At 53.3% G+C, this 24,376-nt stretch overlaps 1 protein-coding gene across 2 annotated transcripts in view; it reads left to right on the top strand.

Moving 5' to 3' along the window:
- Positions 1–33: 33 nt before the first annotated feature.
- ZFHX2 (zinc finger homeobox 2) overlaps positions 34–24,376 on the top strand; it is a 34,501-nt gene continuing 10,158 nt past the window's right edge. The window contains exons 1-4 of one of the 2 annotated variants that reach the window (XM_037503092.2): positions 34–1,304; positions 19,766–21,861; positions 22,832–23,349; positions 23,899–24,139. In XM_037503092.2, the coding sequence (XP_037358989.1) occupies positions 19,815–21,861; positions 22,832–23,349; positions 23,899–24,139 (2,806 nt within the window). In that variant the 5' untranslated portion in view covers positions 34–1,304; positions 19,766–19,814. Of the gene's footprint in view, positions 1,305–2,929; positions 3,334–19,765; positions 21,862–22,831; positions 23,350–23,898; positions 24,140–24,376 lie in introns of those variants that run through there. The other variant, XM_037503091.2, reaches the window with a different exon arrangement.

Below are 24,376 nucleotides of genomic sequence, written 5' to 3'. Positions count from 1 at the left end.
TCGGGAGCCCGCGCCACGCCCGCGAGGAATGCCGGGAGCAGGTCTCGGCCCCCGGCTTGGACCCGGCTCGGCGTAGCCAGCCAGTCCCAACACCAGCGGCCATGTTAGGCCCGATGTGGTGCTGCGGCCGAGGGCAGGGCGGGGACGAAAGACCTGGCTAGATTATAGAGGCCAGGAGCGAAACCATCACGCGGCGCTCTGCTCCTCGTCCCCGACCCTTCGCGGCTCCCGGAGGTCGGCCAGGGTCTCAGGCCTCAGGCTGAGCCCGGCACCCTGGGTCCTGGTGCATGCTGGGAGATGTAGTTCCTGAGGGAGGCTTTCCTTTCTCGCCCACCCGTCGCTATGGTGACAGGAAAGCTGCGATTCGTGCCAGCGGGACTCCACCTAAAGTTGAGCTGAGGCGGTGGAGAGAGTAGGGCAGAGCAAGTGAGGCCCGGTCCCTGCTCCAACCCCTTCACTGCGTAGGCACATGGACCTGGAATACGCTTGAACACTATCCGGGAAGTTTTTTATTGACTATGGAGGCCTACTAAATGCAGCCCCGTGGCATTGGGCTGAGAGAAAGGATATAACAGACTGCTTTACTGTGAGTTTTAGAGGGTTTAATACATCTTGGCATGGATATTCAGGGAAAGGGTAGGTGGGCAATAGTCTGTGGAAGGAGGACCTAATATTCTGGATGGGAGCTAGAGGAGATTTCAACAGTTGGAGACACAGATAAGGACAGGAACAGCAGGAGCAAAGACCCAGAAGCTGAAGACCACCTGGCCATTCTGTAAAGAGGAAAAGCTAGAAATAAAGTTGAAGAACCGGTAGGAAAAGACCTTCAGTGCCTGACTAAGGAGGTGGTTATTGAATTTCCCATGACCCTTGAGCAGGCTTTATCAGATCTCTGAAACATACACATCTTTGACATTCAGTGAGAGTATGTCCAAATAAACCCACACTGTGTTGAAATTATCACAGGACACAAATGTAGACTGGGAGCTGCTGCTCACTACCCACTGCCCAGCAACACGAGAGAGTATCCCACTGCAGTTTCTACTAAGCCTATATTGTTTTCACACCATGTGAAGTTCAACAACGTTGGGTTGAACCACTTAAGGTGAGAACCAAGCCATCTGTGAAGGATAATGTAGGGGTGGTCCTTTGACTACAGTGGGAAACAAAATAGAGAAGAATCCTTGTCTTTATTCCTGCTGAGGACTATGGTTACCTGGAGGCAGCAACTATATATCCCATCTTCCCTATGATATAGCTTACTGAGGAGCACTGACTTACCAACTCCTGGATTCCCTCCTAAGGTGGGTAGAAGTGCCAGGTTCTTTAATAACACCTATCCTCTCCCCAGTATGTTTCTGGAAACCGTCCCATGGGAAGCACCGTGGGGAGAACACTGGTTTACACACATGGCATTTTTTTCCCTAAAGATTTTTATTTTTATTTATGCATACAAGAGCTGGGGTGTAGGCCAGAGGTGCAGGGGGTAAGCGGCTTCACCAGAGACAGAGTGGGGAGCAGAACAGACAGATCTATTGAAATAGACTGCTGAGGGGAGCAGCAGGAGAGAGGAGAGTTCTGCTGTGTCATGTGGGTTAGCTCCCTGGCTGGGGAGCAAACTCATGTTGCAGTGCCAATAGCGTGATAGCACTGAGACTTAACCCTTGCGCCACGAGGAAGGCCCCACACATGGCATCTTGAACTTGGATACATCCCTGTCCCCACCCCATGACAAATTCCAATGGGCTGGCAGGGGAGGGACCCCCGCCCTTAACTCCTTTGGCTGGTTGGCCTTTGCTTTTCTGTTTTGTTGCCCAAAGATAGATGATGTAATCGCTTACCTGAGTTATAAGGTTCAGTTTTGTGGGGCAGAGGCAACAGCGTAATGGAAAGACCAGGCTCCAGAGCCAAGTGGACCTGGGGTTGACTCCCAGCTTCACTTTCAATGTGTTTGGCCTTAGGAAGCTACTCCAACTCCTTTAAACTGGTTTTCTCATAGGTAAAAGATAGATTGCTTCAGTTATGTGATGATTCAACAACATACTCCCATAATAGAGAATCAAAATGTTAAAATGTTAGTTTCTCCTTTTCTTCCTGGGTTTTGTCTTTTTCTTTTCTTCTTTTTTTTTTTCTGGAAGCAGACCATAGCAACTTAGTGCAGACTCTGGAATCATATCATCAAAGTTTGAATCCTGGTATTGCCATTAATTGGCCGTGTGACCTTGGGCCAGTTATTTAACTTGTTAGTGTCCTGGTTTTCTAAACTGTTATGAGGATTACATCTTAATATATATGTGTGTGCTTAGAACTGTCCCTCTGTGTCCAGTGAATCTTAGCAATTGTTTTAGAAGATAGAAGAGCTTGTAAGCTAATAACTGAAGATGAGGACAAGGAGCAAGTACTTCCCCTCCCCCCACTCAACTCTGGGGACAATGTGACCATATGGAGGAGACACAAGCTCTCAAAGACTTAAGAGTAAATGCGGTGGAAAAGAAGGTCCTAGCACCCAATTAGAAAAGAGAACTAACAGGGCAGGAATGAGGGAGTGAAAAAGAGAGCTAGGCCTCAGGCAGCTCTGAGAAGCTGGTAAAAGGCAGGGCTTGCTCTAGAGCTGATTTAAAACAACAAAACACATGCAGGGTTTCTGTAGGCAGGAAGCAGAGGAGACGGAAGAGAGTTCAAAGGAGACAGCTCTCTCTGCTGACACCGGCTTGGACCCGGCGCCACAGCGGGGCAGGTGGCTGGTCCCGCCGGCCGGCCCGCGGGGCTCTGCTCCAGCCGGTGGTCCCGCGAGGACGCCGGGCTGCCCTGGCGCTCGCCCGCGGGAGCGGGAGCGGGAGCGGACGGACTACAACTCCCAGCATCCGCCGCGGCGGGCGGGCCGCTGCACCTGCTCAGTGGGGCCGCCCCGGGCGCCTGGGTATTGATTATTCCATTGTGTGGGACGCCTCGGCCCCAGCCAGTGAATGAGGCGGAGGAGTGCGGGCGAGCAGGAGGAGGAGGAGGAGGACGGGGAGGAGGAGGAGGCAGGGAGCGAGCGAGGGCCCGTGGTGAATCAATGGAAACCCCCTCATGAAGCCGGGAAAACACTTCAGCCGCAGCCAAATAGCATTGATTATTTTCCTTCACTTCCCTCACCGCCGTGAATTTATTTATTTATTTTTTCCATCTCCGTCCCCGACGCCCCGGAGCGAGCGCTGGAGGGAGGGAGGAGGAGGGGAAAGAGGAATCAACACATCGAAGAAGTCCCCTCCAAGAGCCGCCCCCTCCCCTCCCCGCCTCGCGCTGCTCGGCGGCCGCGGTTCGACTCCCGTCCCTGCTTCCAGCTGAGGTGTAAGTGCATCGATTTCCGATGCTGCTGGGTTGGTGTGTTTTTTTTTTTTTTTCCTTCCCCTCCTCGCCCTCTCTCTCTCCTTCCCTTCCTTGCTCTCTGGAAGCTGAGGTGGAGGGGCGAGGAGGCTGCGGGGACCGCCGCTGGCGGGCACGGAGAGGGACGGGAAGGGGCTGGGGGAGGGGGCACGACGGACGGACGCGGGGACAGACCGGCGCTGCTTGAGAAGGAGGGGCGGGGGTGTGGGGGGCGGGCGAGCGGGGCGCGGGGGCGCGAGAGGCAGGGCGGCGGAGGAGACGGGCGAGGACGGGCAGCGAGGCTCGCTGAGGAGCCGGCCGGACTGACGGAGGGTAACGAGCGCCTAGACGGGTCGCGCCAAGCTGTGCAGGGCGCGGGGTCCCGGAGGGAAGGGGAGGCCGGGTGAGTGAGGGGCGCGGAGCTGTCAGCCCGGCGGGCCCGGGTGTCGCAGCCCCCAGCCTGCGGCAGGATGGGGGGCGCCGCGGCGGGCGGGCTGACGGATGGGCTGGCGCGCTGGGCATGGGAAGGGGGTGGGAAGGGAAGTGGATACCCTTAATCTTCGATCTTCGTTTTCGCCTGAAGTTGAGCTTTTTGCCTTTTTTTTTTTTTTTTTTTTTTTAAAAGGTACGAGTAGGTGAGGGGAGGCCACTGCTTCATTCAAGGTGAAATGTGTCTCTCTTGGTCCCCCAACTCTCCATCCGCTCTTGTCTGCCCCTTTCTCTGAGCGGCCCGGTCATTTCTGAGCACTCCACCACGCGTCCCGCTGCGCCCGCAGCCCAAGCGACCTCTTCCCGTGTGTCCCTGCCTCTTGATCCTGCCTCAGTCACTCTCTCCACCCATCTGTCTCTGGGTCGGTGTGTCACTGGCTCTGCATGTGACCCTTCCCAGCCTAGTGATCCTCTCCGTGTGCGTCCCTGTCACTATGTGTCACACCTTAGCTGCCAGACTGCTCTGCTTGTCTAGGACTCCATAACCTCTCCTTCAGGGTTCCCGTGGATGTTTCTGGCCTTTTCAGGCTACTTTGGAGTTTGCTTGTCAGTCATGATTGAGGTAGTCAGTGATCAGAGATCTGGGAGGGGGGGGGGGCGGAGCAGATGTGTCTCCCCCCTCCCCCCCAAGGACTCACCAGGGCCAGGACAACCTCCTCTTACACCTTTGCAAGAGAAGCTTTGGAACTTTCTATCATTGTTGACTGTCCCCTTTGCCATGTGCTGGTCTCCTGTGGGGACCTCACCTCTCATCTCCTGTGTGTCATCTGCCTCTCCAGGAGCTTCCTGATCACAAACCTCTTCCTTGCTGGCTCGATTTGCCTCCCTTGCCTCACTTTACTATAGTATTTTGTTGTTTTCCCATTTTGTTTCACTCCCTTTTTCCCATCCCTGTCAGCCCTGACCTCCCCTACCTATTTTCCACTTTTGCTACCATAATGTGCCCTCTTCCTACCTTTTCTCCTTGGTCACCCTACATTCCTTTTATCCCTTATCCTCTTACCCAGCATTTTTAACCCCAGTAGCAGAAGGTACCAGAGAGCAAGGGGCTGGGATAGGTGGAGGAATGCGGCTTGTGAAAGCACATAAACAGGCCAAGAAATCAATTTAATGGGCTTCCAGGGGCATATAACCCCTTCATCAGTCAGGGCCATTATGTCTGTTAACTGTCAACTTTGATTTTGTAAGGGGACATTTGCTAGGACTCTGAGCTCCACCCTGTTTGGTTGCCTCTCATCCTCTGTTCATTCTAGATATCTAGATATTCTAGATATCATTCACTTTCTAGTTCCTCTTCTTCCTCGGCTCCAATTATCGTATTTGGATTCAGCAGGATTCTTTACAAGGCAGTTTTCACTCATGTTATAGAAGCTGTTTTCTGCTTGGGGCCAGGTTCATTCAGCCTAAAGAAGGGTAAAGGTGCATCGAATCAGGAGAGTTTACCTTGTCTTTTACCCATCAGTTTTCCAGACCTCAGGAACTTAGAGGGGTAAAAGGAGGAGGAGGTAGATGTAGAAAGAATATGGAAGATTTAACAGAGTTACAAAGAGGAAGGGGAGGCAGGGTACAATAAATATATGGGGTAGAGAAATGCATGACGTGAAGAACAGGCAAAAGGAAGGGAAGAAAATCCATGCGGAATGGGGGGCAGGGAAGTACTGAGGGGTGATTAATGAAAAATTGGGAGAATGAAATAAAACCCGAGTTAATAGGGATATCTAAGAAAAAGGGGAGAGAAAGGAAAGCATTTTCCTAAAAGAGGAGGTCATCAGAAAAAGCAATATGAATTGAATACAATGGTAAAGTGGGGGAAGGGAGGAACTGGAGAATAAGGTGAGGTAGAAAAAGAATACGATACAAAGAAGGTACGAGGAAGGCAAACGGAGGAGTGCTGAAGCAGATCAGAGCCGCACAGAGCTTGCTAGGGGAAAAGAGGAGAGGATGAGGTATCAAAGGAAACAAATGCCTCTGGTGTGAGAAGGACACAGCATGACGGATGCAAAGAGAGCGCTGCAGGAGGGGCGATTTGGAAAAAAGGCTCAGCAGAAATACCACTGGGCGAAGCCCCAAAAGAGCTATGCCAAAGGAGAGGCAGAGATATATCCGGTAAAGAGAGAGGGACAGAGAACCTCACAAATTCATTCCATTGGCCAGATCACTCACTTCCCCACCCAAGGCCTTGGCATTTCATTCCCAAGCCAGGGAACACGAGCAAAGACATGAAAAGTAGAATTCCTATTTACTTGAGCTGACAGGAACTTGAATATTTCTAGCCCCCAGAGAACTGAAGACCTCGAGCCTCTGATGTCATAAATTGCTGGTGTTGCCTTGGCAACCTGACAGGGTTCCTCCCTCCATGATGTCAGAGCAGCTGGTGTTACCTTGAGGCCCATAGAGGAACAACTTGCTGCTCTGCTGGGAGTGTACAAGATGGGGCCAGGGCCTGAATCAAATCTGTAGGATTCCTGGATCTGGCAGCTTGACCTTGCCTTGCCTGGAGCCATTCTTAGCTCAGAATGAGGTCTTGTTTGTGAACGCCTGTGGTTCACTATCTGCGGGAGCAAGAAGAGACCTTGGGGGGCAGGGGACATAGAGAACAGGATGGTAGGACTGAAAGGCAGGTAAAGAAGGAAGAGGACTGGAAACGCCAGTTACAGAATGTGAAAGGAGTCGGCTTTGTGAGCAGGGAGAAGAGTTATTGAAAATGTAAGCTGAGCCTCACTTTGGGTTTAGGAATGGAGAATGAAGCTGGAAATGCAGAAGAGGAGGGATCAGAGCTATGTACAAGTGTAAACTGATGCAGGCTTAGAGAAAAGGGGAAGAATCTGAAATGCCAGAGGGCACTGTGGAATTTGGCCGTGGGGGAAGATAAAAAAAAAAAAATGCATGAGAGACCTGGGGTCAGTCAGGATGGCCAGATGAACAGGCGCATCTGTCTAGTTTCCGATTGTTTTCCAGCATATAGCACACGGTGTGTGTGTCACGCAGAAGATGCTTAATAAATACCTACCGATCAAATGTTGGAGTAACAGGAAGGAGCTAAGGAAGAGCTGCCCATCTTCCTCTCACCCCACCATTCAGGGGTGGGAAATCAAAAACTGGAGGAAAGGACTGAATGGGAGTTAACTGGGCAACAGTGAGATGTGAGGCAGAGAGACTGGGAGAATGTGCACACTTGGCACATTCTGGCGGCTGACCTGAAGTCTTTGTACAGATAATGGGAGGAAATCATGAATGAACAGCCTTAGGAGCCCAAAAGCAAGATGCGGAGGAGGGTGGAAAAAGGAGGTGGTTTCCAAAAAAGGTTGAGAGTTGTTTCCAAAGGCAGAGTCAGCAGATTTGAAATTGGAAGTAGCATCCTTACCCCACCCCAGTCTTGAAACCATAATTAAATTGGTCATACCCATGTCTATATATACATACATACACACACACACACACACACACACATAAATCAATACCAGACCCATCCTAAACACCCTGTCCCAATCCAGACAATTACAAGGAAGTCAGCATTTGGCCAGGTGGACCAAACGGCAGCAGGGGGCACAGACCTGGATTATCAGGAACCCTGTGAGGGATGGCCTGGAGGGCTGGATTGCCCATTGTGGAATGAGCCCAGAGGACAGAACAGGAGTAGCCAAGAGAAGGAGATTAGCACAAGTCTGAGTGAAATCTGCAGTGAAGAGTTGAAATATGCAGTAGCCACAGAGAAAGAGGCACCCTGTGCACATTCTAGCCTTCCCTGTCCTTGTAAAGAGTCAACAGCCCCCCCCCCCCAATAGGTTGAGGAATCTAGGAAGCAGAAGATCTAGGAAAGCAGGTGTGCTTGGAGCCCTGGAGGAAAGGCTGGCTATAATAAGGAAAGGCCAGGGGAGCTGGAGAAGGGGCTGGTGAGTGGGGGCCTGGAAGCATGGTGGTGACTGGATGCACTGTCAGCCGCCGCCATAGACTTGGGCAGCTCATATTTTGCAGCAGGCGACAGGCTGTCGACACGGCGGTCCTTTACCTCACCGTTAGAAACTCATTTCATTGATTTTTCCATCTTTCTTCTCTGGCTGCTCAGTCATCCCACCACTCACTTTCCCAGAGCCCCTGGCCTCTCTGGGGGGAAAGCCCCAGGGGCCTGCCTGCCCACCCCTCCTCCACCTGAGGCTGGTAAGACCGGGTGAAAGATTTAAAGGTGCCTTTCAGGACCCTGAGTAATCCCATTGGCTCCCAGTGACACCTTATGTAGGGACTAGTCCAGAGACCCCAGCCTCTGTGTACAGATGTTCAGGGTGCCCAGTTAAGGGCTGACAGGGCTGAGCGCCACCTGTTCTTTTGTCACCAAGCTGCACCACTGAGACGCAGGCTGCATACGCTTGGAGGAAGACATCTTTTTCTAATTTTCCTCCCCAGACAGCTCAGCACCCCTCGAAATATTTGCTTTTGAAGTCAAATGAGAAAACAGGAACCTCTGCATTGGGGTAGGAATATGGGGTTCATTAAGGCTAAGCCTCCAGCTGTGGACTGGGGAATGGTGCTGCACAGCAGCCTGTGCAGAGGTGTCTGGGGGCAGTGCCGGGTCCTGTGGGGCAGCTGACTGCCCGGCGGGTGGGGCAGGATGGGTGTGGGCCTGAAATTTTTACTTCATGTGTGGACATTTCCCTAGCGCCTCCTCCAGTCACAGCCAGCTACCAACAGCGGCTCCCTTTGGGGCTGGGATTGGGCTAAAGGTCAAGAGTCAATTGCCAGCCGTTTGGCTTCTGTGTGAAGGAGGGCAGAGGTGGGACAGGAGTGTTAGATTGTGTTTCCCAAAGGAACTGATGGGGAAAGGCCATTTCCATCCTTAAAGGGTTCCTTTCTTGTTGGTTCAGTGACCACCCACGTGGGCTCCAGCCCGAGGCCCTCTGCCTGCCTGCCTTGTTCTCTGCGCTTGGGGGAGGCTGTCTCTCCCGGGGCCGCAGGGCCTTGCTCTTCAGCTGCTTCGGCTACTTGTTTTCCGAGACCTAGCGCTGCGTCGGGTGCTTTCAGGAAAGGCGCGCCCTGGAGCGTGGGGAAGCCGGCGCGGAGGGCCGGGCGGGGCGGCGGGGCGCGGGCGCAGCGCGGCGGGCTGGGCGGGCGGGCGAGGGGTCAGGGGGGACAGACCTCGTGGCTGGCAGCGGCCTCGCGCTGCAGGGCCTCGCTAAAGGAAAGGGGAAGGAGGAAGAAAAGGGCGAGAAAACCGGGGAGCCGGCCCAGCGCAGGGACACGGGGCGGCGTCGGGGGAGGCTTCAGGGGACCCGGCCCCGCCGGCCCGGCCTCCGCCAGCCCCGAGTTCGAGCCGAGCTGCGCTGACCCTGGTGGGAGGAACTGAAGTGGCAAATTAACGACGATAATGAAGTCACTGCTCCTTGTTTGTCTTTGCTGGTTTCCCCTTGAGATTTGTCCTTTGGCCAGACGGGCACCGTGGGGGGGCGGTGCGGGCGGGGAGGGGCGCGGGCGGGAGAGGCGAGGGGCCCGCGGGCGCGCGGAGGGAAGGGGGTGCATGGAAGGGGGTGCGGAGGGAAGGAAGAGGAAGCCGGGATGGGGCGAGGAGGGCGCCGCGGAGGGCCGGGGCCGTGGAGAACAATGGGGAGCAGGGGAGGGAAACCTGGCGGGCGGAGCCGAACCGGAGGGCGCGGAGAGGTGGGACGGAGAAATGGCGAGCCGGAGGGGCGAGCGTGGCCGGGGCTGAAAGCTGCAGCCGGCGGGCCCGTGGGCGGGGCCTCATCTCCATCTCTAATGGCTGTGAAATGAGGTTAGCTCCATTAGAGGCGGCGAGAGTGTAACGAGATCACACTCATTAGGGCTGGGCCAGCCCGGTAATTACCACCACCCCACACACGCCCGCGCCAGCCGGCCACCGGGCCCGGGGCGGCCCAGGCGCAGGACTCCAGGCCGCAGGACCTGCCGCGGGGCCCCTGCGGTGTGACCCAGAGCTCCCGGGACACCCAACACCCGGCCTGCGAGCCAGCACCGGCACCATCCCCGAGGAGGTGCTGGGACCGGGCTACACCCAGGCAGGCCTTCAGCCACACACAGTCAAAAAGCAATAAACCCACACTTATGACTCAGTCCAGGAAATACAGCTCGCGCATGAATAATGATCCTTTCCGTTTATTGATCACAAACACAGGGCCGCTCTCAATAACGATCAATTCAATGGACACGACTCCAGGAAGAACTAGTCACCATTCTGTATATGAAAAACACCGAGGCTGGAAGCCGTCTGTCCTAGGCCATTTACAGAATAGGAGGGAGAATCGAATTTGCTCCCAGGTCTGTCTGACCCTAGGGCTGTTTTTAAATACCAGACTGCTTGTCTGATGAAGCAGCGTGGCATTCGTATGCTGTAAAGACACACGTGTGTAGACTTCCAACTTTAAGAGACATCATTGCGAATGAGTACACACAGCATCTGTCAAATAACTCAAGCTTCCCTGTGTACACACAGACACACACACCTTCGATGCACAAAAAAAGAAATGGCCAGGACCATTCATTGCATAGACTGCAGTGTGCATGGTGCCCCCTAAAGCTGCACAAAGCAGTGGTCCTGTTTGCACCCATCTTCACTGAGAGACCAAGCAGCACCTTCAAGCTCTAAGGGGAGCCTGACAGCCTAAAGGCTGCACAAGTCAGGGCAGAGTAACACATTCAGATTCAAAGGCCTCGTTCAAAATGCACCCCAGCCAGAGTTCAGAAGCTTGCAAGTTAACTTGAGCAGAGGCACTGAGGTCAGACTGAGTCCAGTCTCAACTCTTCTTTCTTTTTTAAATTAATTAATTTATTTATACAAGCACTGGGTACAGTCAGAAGCATGGGAGGGTGAGAGAATTCACCAGAGTCAGAGCAGAGAGCAGAACAGGCAGACTGACGAAGTACACTGCTGAGGGGAGCAGCTGGCGGTAGGAGAGGTCTGCGCGCCATGTGGGACCCTCACCAGGCAGCCAGGGAACGAACCTCTGCTGCAGAGGCTGCGGGCAGCTTCACAACCCTGCCACCGGGGAGGCCTCAGTCTCAACTCTTCTTTCCAAGCATGAGACCTTAAAAATGACTTACCTAGCTTTCCACCTTTGTAAAATGCAAATGAAGAGCTATATCTGTTTCTTCAGGTAGTAGTGGATGATTAGGTGATGTGATGCTTGCAGAGGGCTAAGTGTTGTGCCTGGAGCGTGGTAAACATTTTTTAAAGATTTATTTATTTATGCATACAAGAATTAGGGTATAGGCCAGATGTGTGGGGGTGAGAGGATTCACCAGAGACAGAGTAGGGTGCAGAACAGTTAGATCTACTGAAATACACTGCTGAGGGGATCAGCGGGTGAGACAGGAGAGGTCTGCTGCGCCATGTGGGATAGCTCCCTGGCCAGCCACTTATGCTGTAGTGGCTGGCGATAGCTTGATAGCACTATCGTATTTTTTTTTAATAGAGGCATGTTTTATTTATTTATTTGTTTGCTTGTTTGTTTGTTTATACATGCACTGGGTACAGTCAGAAGCGCGGGAGGGTGAGAGAATTCACCAGAGCCAGAGCGGGGAGCAGAGCAGGCAGAAGGACCGAAGTACACTGCTGAGGGGAGCAGCGGGCGGCAGGAGAGGTCTGCGCGCCATGTGGGACCCTCCTCCGGTGGCCGGGGAGCAGCCAGGGATCGAACCGGCCGTGGGCAGCTTTGCAACCCAGCGCTCAACCGCTGTGCCACCGTGGAGGCCCGATAGCGCTATCTTTAACCCCTGTGCCACCAGGGAGGCCTGTGTGGTAAACATTTAAAGATGTTATTATTGTTATTAGTTGTTGTTGTAATAGTATTTAAATGGACAATCATCACATGGACTATCATCACCTCAGTTATGGTAGAATCAAAGGATGAGAGGGAATTACTTATACATGTGATCATTTACAATGGTATCCTTCTAAATAATTATAAAAGAATTGCATGTAATTCCTTACAAGCTCAGGGAGATCAAAGATCTACAGAAGTCCCCCATGCCAGGATCAGACAGGATACTAAATTTGAATTCAGGGGCACAGCTCTGTGTCCCTCACTCCTAAGTGCTCATAGAGAAAGGAAGCTTCAGAGCTGTCTTTTTGTGTTTGTCTCTGCCTGAGTTCAGCATATCTACAAGACCATACAGCTCCACACCGTGCTGGGCACTAGCAAGTGCCCAGTCATGGAGGGAGAAGCACAGGCAAGAGGCTCCACTCTTTTCTGGACACAGAATCTTCCAGCTGCTGACACCCTGTACCAGGGTGCCTCAACAAAGCCATGCAAATGTGGGTGTGTACTCAACTCACCAGTTGTGGCTTTAGTCCACAGCCTCCCTTTTCCCCCTGGCTACTCCCCCATCCCCATCTACTTTGTTTCAGCCACTCTTTTCTCCTCACACCTCACCTAAATCCCTCATGCCTATCTTAAGCATCTTACAAGGTATAAGACACAGCTTCCTTTTTCCATCCCTCTCACTGGGAACAGGTCACTAGCCCAGTCTGATGCCAAATGAGATTCATTCATTAATTACACATGCAGGTCAGAATCGGCCTCCCACCCATCCCTTACTTCCTACCTCTCCCTCCCTTCTTCCTCCCTCTGCCTTAGCTGCCTTTTTTTTTTTTTTTAATTACACTTCCTTTTTTTAAAGATTTCTTTATTTATGCATACAAGAACTGGGGTACAGGCCAGAGGTGTGGGGGGTGAGAGGATTCACCAGAGACAGAGTGGGGAACAGAACAGGTAGACTGACTGAAACACACTGCTGAGGGGAGCAGCAGGCGAGACGGGAGAGGTCTGCTGCACCATGTGGGTAGCTCCCTGGCCAGGGATTGAACTCGTGCTGCAGTGGCTGCGGATAACTTCATAGGTTGCCTCTTAACCCCTTGCGCAACCAGAGAGGCCCTTATTATATAGATATAGATTCTAAATCTTTTCCTGCCTCTTGGTATCATTCCCTACTATTCTAAATGCATGATAAACATGTGAAGATTGATTATTATTATTATTTGTTGTTGTTGTAATAGTACTTAAAACATAGTATTCAAATGGAGTCTCTCTCTAGAACAAAACTTATTCTGCACAAATTAAGCACTCCCTAGATTTTTGTAGGAGGGGGAAAGAAGAGGTCTAAGAGTGGTGGAATTAAAATAGAGGAATAGGAATAACTTTTTTTTTTGTTTTCTTTTTAAATATAGAAGCTAAGGTTTAGAAAAAGGAAATAGTAATGGCCAGAATGGAAATGGCCAGAATAGTTTTGATCCAGCTATGAGCCACTTTTGCACCCAGGCCAAATGTGAGCCTGGGCAAAGCTCCCAGTCTCTACTCTGTGATAATGGGGTGCCTGTAGGGGCATCAATGAAGAAGGCCAAGTGAGAAGTGAACTCTGCCACTGGGCAGACTAGGTTTAAATACAGCCCCCTGAAGAATCTGCCCTCGGTAGAAAATGGCAGAGATTAGGGTGATAAGGCCTGGTCAAGAAGAGGTGAGGCATTTCAGGCGACCCCACAGACATTGGCCTCTGTGGGAGGAGATAGCCAAGATCAGGGACACTTAGTATATGCACTTTTCATGTGTTACTTATTTGAGTCTTTAAATGCAGGGAGAGACCATAACAGCCAGGGCAGGAAAGCATCATTATAATCATTTCCCCAGGTAAGGAAACTGAGACTCTACAGGTAACTTACTTACCAAGGTGGTGAGTGGTAGTTCCAGGACGGCGCCTAGTCTGCATGAATTCAGAGCCCGCGCTCTTCTGCTCTTATTAAAAAATGAAACTAGTCATCTGGTTAGAGTTTATTTGCTGTTTATACCAAACAATGCAGGAACACCTGCTGCATCTTTCCTGTTTCTCTTCCCAGCACCCCCTTGGCCTCCTTCCGAAAACAACAGGTTGAGACACAAGGGGAAGAATGGCAACGTGAGTGTGGGAGAGAGCAGTGCCTTAGGCAAGAATTTCAGAGAGGAAAGAGAAAAAAGATCCTGAAAATTGGCTCTAAGTTGGGGAAAAAGGAAAGAACAATCGGCAAATCTAAAGGCAAAAATATTTGAAAGGCTCTGAGGTGGAAATCAGTGTATGCAAATGTTAAGCAAACATGTTAGAGCCCTCTGGCAGACCTCTGGAAAGTCTTTCCCCTGTCATTGGGGTGAGAGAGTAAGAGTGAGAGGGGTTTCGGCTTTTCTCTTCTTAAAGCAAACCTGGAGGCGAAAGCTAGTCCACCCGGCTAGGCCTGTCTCTCCTTGGCAAGATTCCCTCGATAACCACTAGGGGGAAGTAGTGTTTCTCTTCCTCTCCTGGCCCACCAGAAGCGGGAGGGGGGGGGGGTGCCACCCAAGGGGTCCTGGTCTACCTGGGTGCACCTGAGGGAATCCCCCTGGCTGGCTGTGCCCCCGTTTCACTAGCCAAATGCATCCTCCTATGGCCCACCGACTCCAAGAAGGTCAGTCTTTCCTTCCTCAGATATTTGTTTGGTCGCCTCTGCCGTCTGCTGCCCGTGGTTCTCAGGTTTGTAGGTTTGTAGGTTTGTGTTCTCCCTGTGGTGCATGATCTCAGAGCCTGCCTTTTCAGCCCCCACAGTCACATCCGAGCCTTCCTGTCTCCCAGCATCTTTCTTGGTTGCTTTCTGGCTCCTGTCTGTCTTGAAGCCTCTTGCCTTCTCCCTGTTTAAGTGCTGTGTATCCATCCCTTGGACAGGTTGTGTATCAGAAAGTAGGGATTCTTCTTTCTGCCCACCTAGAAGGTGGAAGACTTGCAGTTCAGGGGTTGTGCTTGTGTGGGGCAGCAAATGTTCAGGTGAGCTGTGAAGGCGGCATGTCCATCCTTCCTTCTCACCCTGAGGTGTCACCAGAGACCCGGGGCAGAAAGGAGGAAGAGGGCAATATCAAAAAACCGGCTCTTCCATTTCTTCAGACCTTCTGTTTTGGCTCCATCTTCTCCTTTCTCTTCTGCTCCCCTTTTGAGAGAAGCAAGCGTGAGGGAGAATGGAATGAGGGGTGGCACAGTCGCTCTGGAGACTGAGGGCCATTTTGGAACCAGAAGATTCACCTCAGGGGATAACTACACCCTCAGAACTCTCCACCCTCCCTAGGCTCCAGCCTGCCTCCCATCCCCCTCGGTGGCAGCAGCCTTGTAATTTAAAGCTCTCTCTGTCGCCTCTAATGTGATCCTCTCGTTTTATTGACTCTCTCTGCCGTCTGTGGCGCCCCTTCACATCAATCTCTGCTCTAATCACACTGCTGCTACTGCCTGCTCCGTCTCCCCTAACCCCTCTGCTGGGGGCCCCCAACCCTTGACTCTACTCAGGTCTTTCCTTTTGACTGTCCCCCTACCTTCACCCTTCACCTGATCCGCCATCTTCCTCTTTCCCTCCTCAGAGGCCAGAACGCCAGAATCCTTGAGGGGTGGCCTTGGCTTTCTCCCTTTCACCACAGCTAAGATGTGCCCCGAGGGAGAGGAGACACCCTTAAGGAGAGTCCGGACTCGAGGGAGGGATGGCGGTGGTCTGAGGGAGAATGACTCATGACCAGGGGGTGGTAGGTGGGTGATGACTTTTAGGCCTCTCAACTGTTTCTACACCATCTCCAGAAAGAGGTGAAAATGGAGGTCAAGGTAGGAAATGCGAAGAAAGGGACACAGAGATTCAGAGAGGGAGGGGTAAAAAGATTGAGGAGGGAAATGGAGGGAGGGAAAAAAGGGGGGGAAATAATTGCTGCAGTTAAAGGTTTGTAATAAATGGCAGGTGATGGGAGAAGCATGGAGAAGAAAGGAGGAGGGGAAGTTGGTGGGGGTGGGGTGGGGGGGTGGGGGGGTTGGTAGGCACTGAGGCAGAGATAAATTTGCAATTGAAATTCTTTCCTGAAGAGGAGGAGGGGCAGGTTGGGAGGTGGGGAAGAGATTTGCAATTTTAAACAGCTGCCAACCTGCCCTGGGCCCTTTCTGGGGCTTCCCCACAAGCTAGCCCAAAGCTAAGATCTCTTGGTTTGCTGTTGGGAATCAGCTGTGTTTTTTTCCGGCCCTGGAAGTAGCAGCTTTGGAAAGAGGATTTGGGTCTTTCTGGCCTTCCTCTGAAGTTTGATCTAGAGTTGTGAGTGGGGAGCTTGAGAAGTTGCTGGTAGAGGTGATGTACGCAGGGTGAGCAGAGCGAGCATCGTGAGGGGCAGCCCTCAGCGACATGGCCCAGGAGGGTGCTTTGCTCGGCCTCAGCTTTCCCACCAGATGGGGCAATGAAAGGTCAGTGGTCCCCACTGGCGCGTTTCTGGGGCGGGGGGCAGTATGACAGGGGAATGTCGGACCGAAACACACACCCAGGATGCTTGGCCCTTGCACCCCATCTCCACCAAGGATTCCATAGGAGGAATGCCTTTCTCCCACAACTTCGAGGCTTCTGCATCCTGGTTGTCTAGGGTAGGCCCCCCCTCCATCTAATTCCTTTACTTCCCCATAACCCCTCCCCACAACCTCTACCCCCTCAGTTCCCTCTACTCCTTGCTCAGGTGCTGATTTGCATTTTCATTAACATGCTGGTCCAGCCCCTTGAGGAGCTCCTTAATGGCTCTGACTTCACGCCTGGCTAGCCCCCCACGAGGAGGAGGGAGGTGGGAATGGGGGCCTATAGGCTGGGTGGGGTCTGACTGGGGACCCATTCCAAATCTAGGAATCTGAAGGTGGCCCAGGGAAGGAGAGGCTAACCCCTCACCACTTCCCAGAAGCACTCTGGCCTGTGTGCTAGAGGTTTAATTATCAAGAATTGGCAAGAATGCAGGCCACTTGTGACACTGGGACAAGTATGGGATGGTGAGGTTGGTGGAGAGCTTGAGAGGTCAAGATAAAAAGGTTGGGGGCATGTGGGGGAGGCTTCTACTCAGAAGGAGGGAACCCAGGAATCCTAGTTTTAGACCTTTGGAGGTGCTTTATATATGTGTGTGTGTATATATAGGCATATATGTGCACATATATATAATATATATGCATATATAATGTTTTTAATATTTGTGCATATAAGAACTGGGGTACAGGCCAGAAGTGTGGGGGGTGAGAGGATTGTGGGGGGCTAAGAGTCTATATAAATGCATATATAAAGATTTATATATTTATTCATACAAGAACTGGGGTACAGGCCAGAGGTGCAGGGGCGGGAGTGGATTCACCAGAGACAGAGTGGGGAACAGAACAGGCGGATCTACTGAAATACACTGTTGAGGGGAGCAGCAGGCAAGTCAGGAGAGGTCTGCTGCGCCATGTGGGTAGCTCCCTGGCCTGCTGGGGATTGAACTCTTGCCCTGCTGCAGTGGCTGGTGATAGCTTGATAGCGCTGTCTTTAACCCCTGTACCACCGGGGAGGCCTGAAGGTGCTTTTTTTCTGAACTGTTCCTGAGAGACAGTTCAGCTGGAAGGAGGAGCCCAGGCCACAGCTTTGGGGTATAAATCGGTACCCAGCCAGTTCTTTTCTAGTTTGGAGCTGTGTTTCCATCAAGCAGCTCACTCAGCCTCTCTGGTTTTTGCTGTCTCAAATGTAAAGTTGTGAGATATAATAGATAATAAAGCATTTCGTGCCAGAACCATGGTATTTGTACCTTGATAGCTGTTAGTAATATTACTACTGTTATTGGACCTCCCTGGTGGCACAAGGGGTTAAGACACAACCTATGAGGCTATCCGCAGCCACTGCAGCAAGAGTTCGATCCCCAGCCAGGGAGCTACAAACATGGCGCAGCAGACCTCTCCTGACTCGCCCACTGTTCCCCTCAGCAGTGTATTTCAGTCAGCCTGCCTGTTCTGTTCCCCACTCTGTCTCTGGTGAATCCTCTCACCCCCCACACACTTCTGGTCTGTACCCCAGTTCTTGTATGCATAAATAAATGAATCTTTAAAAAAAACATTATTACTGTTACTATTCTTTGTCTCTTTGGGGAGGAGGAGGCTCATCCCATATAAGCTGTTGTCTCTCAACTGGCTAGAGAAGTTCCCACCTATTCCACACATTTGGCACCAGAGACCAGTCTGGAAAACTTGGGAGAGTGGCAGGGTGTCTGCAGATCAAGGGAAATTCAGTGTGGTTTTCCTCTGGCAAGAGGACCTCGATCAAATACCTCGATGGGTTATTGAATGGAAAACCCACGGGCCTTTCCTGGACTTCTTTCTTTCTACAGACTTGCACTGACTAGTCATGCTGGGCGCCTTTCTCTGTGCCAATGTCTGGGCAATAAAGAAGAGTTCCTGCTTTCATGGAACTTACTAGAAGGGAGAAATAAGTAAACCAGGGAAACATCTGGTAGCGATAAATCTCCAAGAAAGTCCTCCCTCCCGACCCCCAACCAGGGCTGTTTTAGCTTCTCTGGAGAGAGAAGGCCTGTTGGGAGGGATGATATTTAAGCAGGAACCTGAATGATAAGGGGCCACTAAGCAGAGTTTGGGTGGTGGGGTTGGGGAAGAGCTTTCCAGGCAAGCAGCTTGGGGTGGCGGGTGGGGGCCCTAGGGTAGAGTTCACTCCTGTCTGTGGGAGGAACAGAAAGCAAGACCAGCTGGCCAGCCAGGTGGGGTGGAGCATAGGTGTTAGAAATAAGCAGGCATCAGGTGGGACAAGTGCTGCCCTTTTGTAGATCAAAGAAAGGAGTTTGGATTTTATTTTTATTTATTTTATCTTCCCTGGGTAGGCACAAAAGGGAGTTTGGCATTTAATCACAGTGGAGTGTGAAATTATTGGTGAGTTTTAAGCAGAATATAGTACCCCGACCTGCTTCACAGGTTGAATGAGGAATCTTGATGATACCTGAAATTTGCTTTAAAACAATATAGGAAAAGGGCCTCCCTGGTGGCCTAGAGGTTAAGTGTCAGCACTGTCACCACAGTGGCCTGAGTTCGATCCCTGGCCAGGGAGCTACCCACATGGCACAGCAGACCTCTCCTGTCTTACCTGCTATTCCCCTCAGCAGTGTATTTCAGTAGATCCACCTGTTCTGCTCCCAACTCTGCCTCTCTCACCATCCCCACCTCTGCCTACACCCCAGTTCTTCTACACAAATATAAGTAAATAAATCTTTAAAAAAAAAAATACAGGAAAAGAGGGAATGAGTGAGAACATAGGAGAAACAGGGTTGGCCGTGAGTGGGTAACTGCTGAAACCAGGTGGTGGATCCAGAGGGGTTCCTTATATTATTTGGTCTACTTTTATATATTTTAGGCATTTTCTATGATTGTGAATTAAAGGAAAGAAAGCTTTGACTGCTGGGTGGAAGGAGACTGGATTGTCAGGGTGGTGGTAGAAACAGCCCAAGGTGGCGTCTACTGCGTTCCTTCAGGACTGTCATATTTCTTTTATTTTTTAAGGATTTATTTATTTATGTATACAAGAACTAGGGTGTAGGCCAGAGGTGTGGGCGGGGTGAGAGGATTCACCAGAGAGTGGGGAGCAGAACAGGCAGATGGACCGAAGTACACTGCTGAGGGGAGCAGCGGGCAAGACAGGGGAGGTCTGCTGTGCCGTGTGGGTAGCTCCCTGGCCGCCATCGAACTTGTGCTTCATTGGCTGCTGATAGCTTCACAGAGCTGAGACTTAACCCCTTGTGCCCCCAGGAAGGCCCAGGGCTGTCAAGTTAATGGCGTGGGCCAGGATGGGGCTAGTGGAGCTGGAGATAAGTGGAAGAAAGTGACACTTTTGAGAGGTTGCTGTCAATTGGCCTGTGGATGAGGGCAAGAGGAAACTTTTAGGTTTTTAGCTAAGTGACTAGAAAAAGATGTTTCCAGTTTTTGAGATAGGAAAGGTGGGGAAGGGCAAGGAAGAAATAGTCTTGATTTGGGCACGCTGAGTTTGAAGACTGTTAACAAATGGGTATCTGCGGCTGGTGTTCAGGGAAGATGGGATGGAGGATCGACAGTCAGCAGCCTGGCTGTGTCTCCCTCCTACCTCACAGCCCCGTTCTCCATGTTTCCCCTGCAGAGTACTGGCTGTCACGCTGAAATGAACCCCCAGCACTCCTCCGTCTACCATGGCCACCCTTAACTCATCCTCTACTGCTGGCACTACCCCCTCCCCTGGGCACAATGCCCCGTCCCCACCTCCGGACACCTCCTCCTCTGACACCCCCTTTGATCCCGTCACCAAAGATCCCCCTGCTGCCCCCTCCTCCTCTGAAAGCATGAGGCCCTCGGAGCCAGGGGGACAGCCTCCGGAGTCGGGCTGTGGCCTCGTCCCACCAAAGGAGATTGGGGAGCCCCGACAAGAGCCTGACTATGGTGGCTTCTCACCAAAGGACCTGGGGGCAGAAGAAGACAAGGAGCAGGAGGAAGGAGGAGGAGGACTTCCTCCCGTGGACCTGAGCAACCACTTGTTCTTCACAGCCAGTGGTGAGGCCTGCCTGGTGGCCACGCTGTCCCTGCCGGGTGGCAGTGAACTCCTGTTACCAAAGGGCTTCCCCCAGGGGGAGGCGGGCATCAAGGGAGAGCCCAGCCCGCCCCTCCTTGCCCACCCGCCCCATGCACACCTCACCACCCTTCACATCCAACATGGCTTTGACCCAATCCAAGGCTTTAGCTCTTCTGACCAAATTCTGTCCCACGATACCTCAGCGCCATCTCTGGCCGCCTGTGAGGAAAGAGATGGAGCCTTCTGGAGCTACCAGCTGGCGCCAAGCCCACCTGGAGATCCCAAAGATGGCCCCATGGGGAGCAGGGGGCGTGACCACAGGGCACTGTTCTGGCTCTGCCTCCTGTGCCGCCTGGGTTTCAGCAGGCCTCAGGCCTTTATGGGTCACATACATTCTCATGGGGTGAAGCTAAGCCCTGCTCAGCGCCAGGGTGTGCCAGGCAACCCAGCTGTGCTCCAGGACGGGGGTGAGGGCTGCGTGGCCCTCCTATGCTTTCTGGAACCAAAACTGCCCACTCACCCCCTTTTAGAAATACCTTCTGACAACAGCAGCACAGTGAACAGGGAGGCTAATATAGTCCAGACCGAGGACCACACACCTGAGGCTGAAGCCCAGGCCCTTGTCTTGCCCACGGAAGAAGTCATGGCCCTCAGCCCACCCTCCCCATCCATAACCCCAGCCACCTGGGACCCCAGCCCAACCCAAGCCAAAGAATTGCCGATGGCGGCAGGTGAGGCCGGGCCAGATTGGTTCCCCGAGGGGCAAGAAGAGGATGGAGGGCCGTGCCCCCCACTCAACCAAAGCTCACCTGCCTCCAAGGAGGGGGGCACCCTCCTCGCCCCAGGGGGCTCCCCTGAAGACCCCAGTGACCCACCCCAGCCCTACCGCCCGGCCGATGACTACACCCCAGCCGCGGCGGCCTTCCAGGGCCTGAGCCTGTCCAGCCACATGTCTCTGCTCCACTCACGCAACTCCTGCAAGACGCTCAAGTGTCCCAAGTGCAACTGGCACTACAAGTACCAGCAGACTCTGGACGTGCACATGCGGGAGAAGCACCCGGAGAGCAACAGTCACTGCAGCTACTGCAGCGCTGGGGGCGCGCACCCTCGCCTGGCCCGCGGAGAGAGCTACAACTGCGGCTACAAGCCCTACCGCTGCGACGTCTGCAACTACTCCACCACCACCAAGGGCAACCTCAGCATCCACATGCAGTCTGACAAGCACCTGGCCAACCTGCAGGGCTTCCAGGCCGGGCCTGGCGGGCAGGGGAGTCCCCCGGAGGCATCCCTCCTGCCCTCCGCCGGGGACAAGGAGCCCAAGACCAAATCGTCCTGGCAGTGCAAGGTGTGCAGCTACGAGACCAACATCTCTCGCAACCTGCGCATCCACATGACCTCCGAGAAGCACATGCAGAACGTCCTCATGCTGCACCAGGGGCTGCCGCTCGGCCTGCCGCCTGGGCTAGTGGGGCCCGGCCCCCCACCCCCAGCAGGGGCTGCCCCCGCCACCCCACCTGAACTCTTCCAGTACTTTGGACCACAGGCCCTCGGGCAACCTCAGGCTCCCTTGCCTAGCCCTGGGCTGAGGCCAGACAAACCCTTGGACGCCCAGCTGCTTCTCAACGGCTTCCACCACCTGGGCGCGCCTGGCCGCAAGTTCCCCACACCAGGTGAGCTCTCTGGGTTCCCTCCTCTTTCCCCATCTCTTCCCCTTCCCCGGACCAAATTGAGTCCCTGCCTTCTCTCAAGGGCCACCCCCTCCCTCGCTCCCTCGCCTTGTCCCCATCAGCCCTGCCCACGCCTGTTACCTAGCACTTGGGCTCGCTGCCCGAGGTGCACAGAAACACCATGAGGTCAGGGCTTGAGAAGAGAAGAAAGGCTTTGTTACCAATCCGTTGGCAAGGAGACAGGAGATAAACTCAAATCTGCCTCCCGGATTCAGAAAGGGAATGAGGTTATCATTTAGGTTTGGGAGGATGGGTTGAGAACAAAGAGGTTATATTTTATTGGCTAACGAGCTAGGGGCAAAAAACGGTAGACTTGGTTGAAGTTCTCTGGCTAGTCACAGGGCAGTTTAGCAAGGATGTGAAGAGGCTTTTCTTCAGATAACTGGAGTTCTGGATTTCTTATTTATTTTTATTTATTTATGCATACAAAAGCTGGGGGTGGTGGTGAGAGGATTCACCAGAGACAGAGTGGGGAGCAGAACAGGCAGACTGACTGAAATACACTGCTGAGGGGAGCAGCGGGCAAGGCAGGAGAGGTCTGCTGCGCCATGTGGGCTGCTCCCTGACTGGGGATCAAACTCGCGCTGCAGTGGCTGCTTCATAGTGATGAGACTTAACTCCTAGGTCACGATGAAGGCCCAGTTCTGAATTTCTTTTGGTGGACCCCTCGCCTCCAGGTAGCCCCATCCTCCGTGTTTGTAGTCCTTTGGATCTAGCTGGCCTTGGAGCTCAGCTCAAGGGTAGCCAATAAGCCTCCAGGCTTCGCTGTCTGTAAAAGCAAGTCTCAGAGAAAAGTTTAGATTTTTTTTTTCCTTCTTTGTGCAGTTAGGGCCTGAAAGCATTTTAGCCCACAGAGCAATCTGACCCTGCTCCATGTCCTTCCTTGGGCCACTAATGTGTCTCTGTCCCCTAGCCCCTGGCAGCCTTTCCCCGGACACCCACCTGCCTCAAAGTCAACTCTTGGGCTCCTTGTCTGAGGGCCTGCCCACCTCACCACCGCCAGATGACAGCTCGCCCCTGAAGGTATTCCGCTGCCTCGTGTGCCAAGCCTTCAGCACAGACAACCTGGAGCTGCTGCTCTACCACTGCAGCGTGGGCCGGAGCCTCCCAGAGGCCGAATGGAAGGAGGTGGCCGGTGACACACACCGCTGCAAGCTCTGCTGCTATGGCACCCAGCTCAAGGCCAACTTCCAGCTCCACCTCAAGACCGACAAACACGCCCAGAAGTACCAGTTGGCAGCTCACCTGAGGGAGGGGGGCGGGGCCATGGGTACCCCCTCCCCTGTGCCCCTGGGAGAGGGGGCTCCTTATGGGTCCGTGCCCCCCCTGCACCTGCGGTGCAACATCTGTGACTTTGAGTCCAACAGTAAGGAGAAGATGCAGCTGCACACCCGCGGTGCAGCCCATGAAGAAAACAGCCAGATCTATAAGGTGAGAGCCGGGCAGGAAGGGTGAGAGCCGAAGGATTCAGTACAGAGCCGCTGGGGAGACAAGGGAAGGGAGTGGTGCCAGGAGAGGCCAAGTGAGGAAGTGATGGAGAAATGCAGGTGGCAGGACTGGAGAGGCAGGCGGGTATGCCCAAGGGCAAGCCACTATTTGGAGATGGGCGAGGAGAGAGACCAAAGGATGGTGGACTCTGACAAAGCCGACCCAATACTTTACTTAGCTTATCTAGGTTGAGGCCGGCGGGAGAGGGCATTGTCCAGTCAGCGCATCTTGTCAGCAGACATTCAAGAGGACAGAGCCAGATTCCATGCCCATGCCAGGGAGTCGGGATTGGTGGGAGACAGAGAAGGCATTGGGAGAAGAAAAAGCAGTAATACTCAGGTGGCCAGCGGAGAGAAGAGGAGCCTCAAAAGGGTGGGGAGGATGAGTAGAAGGGGGTGCTGCGGGCCAGGCCCATCGGGGGAGGCAAAGCAATCCCCTGAAGTCTGGAGGTCTATCCCTCTGGGCCTGAGCAGCCTCTTTCTGTGCTTCTAGTTTCTGCTGGAGATGGAGGGAGCGACGGCGGGGCCTGAGCTGGGGCTGTTCCGCTGCCTGCTGTGTGCCTGGGAGACGCCCTCCCGCCTGGCTGTGCTGCAGCACCTGCGGGCTCCTGCCCACCGCGACGCCCAGGCCCAAAGGAGGCTGCAGCTGCTGCAGAGCGGCCCAGCAGCCGAGGAAGGGCTCTCGGCTCTTCAGAGCATCCTGAGCTTCAGCCACGGGCAGCTCAGGCCCTCGGGTGAGGAAGATGGGTCTGAGAGGAAGGCCTGGGATGGGAGGGCAGTGGCGAGGGGAGCTGGGGGCCCGTGACTTTCATACGAGGAAGAGGAAGCGGGGCTGTGGCATCAACAGCATGTGGGAAGAAGCTGAGAAGGGTGATAAACGGTAACAGTGGGGGCTCCTGAGTGAAAGAACAAGAGGTTGTGGAGGGAGGAGGCAGAAAAGGGCAGGGGCTTGCTAAGTGGAGGACAGGGGA

Source organism: Talpa occidentalis, unplaced genomic scaffold (genome assembly GCF_014898055.3).
Source record: "Talpa occidentalis isolate TD23 unplaced genomic scaffold, MPIMG_talOcc4v2.1 talOcc4.11, whole genome shotgun sequence".
NCBI classification, from domain to species: Eukaryota; Metazoa; Chordata; class Mammalia; order Eulipotyphla; family Talpidae; genus Talpa; species Talpa occidentalis.
This window is presented reverse-complemented; position numbering and strand designations above follow the sequence as displayed.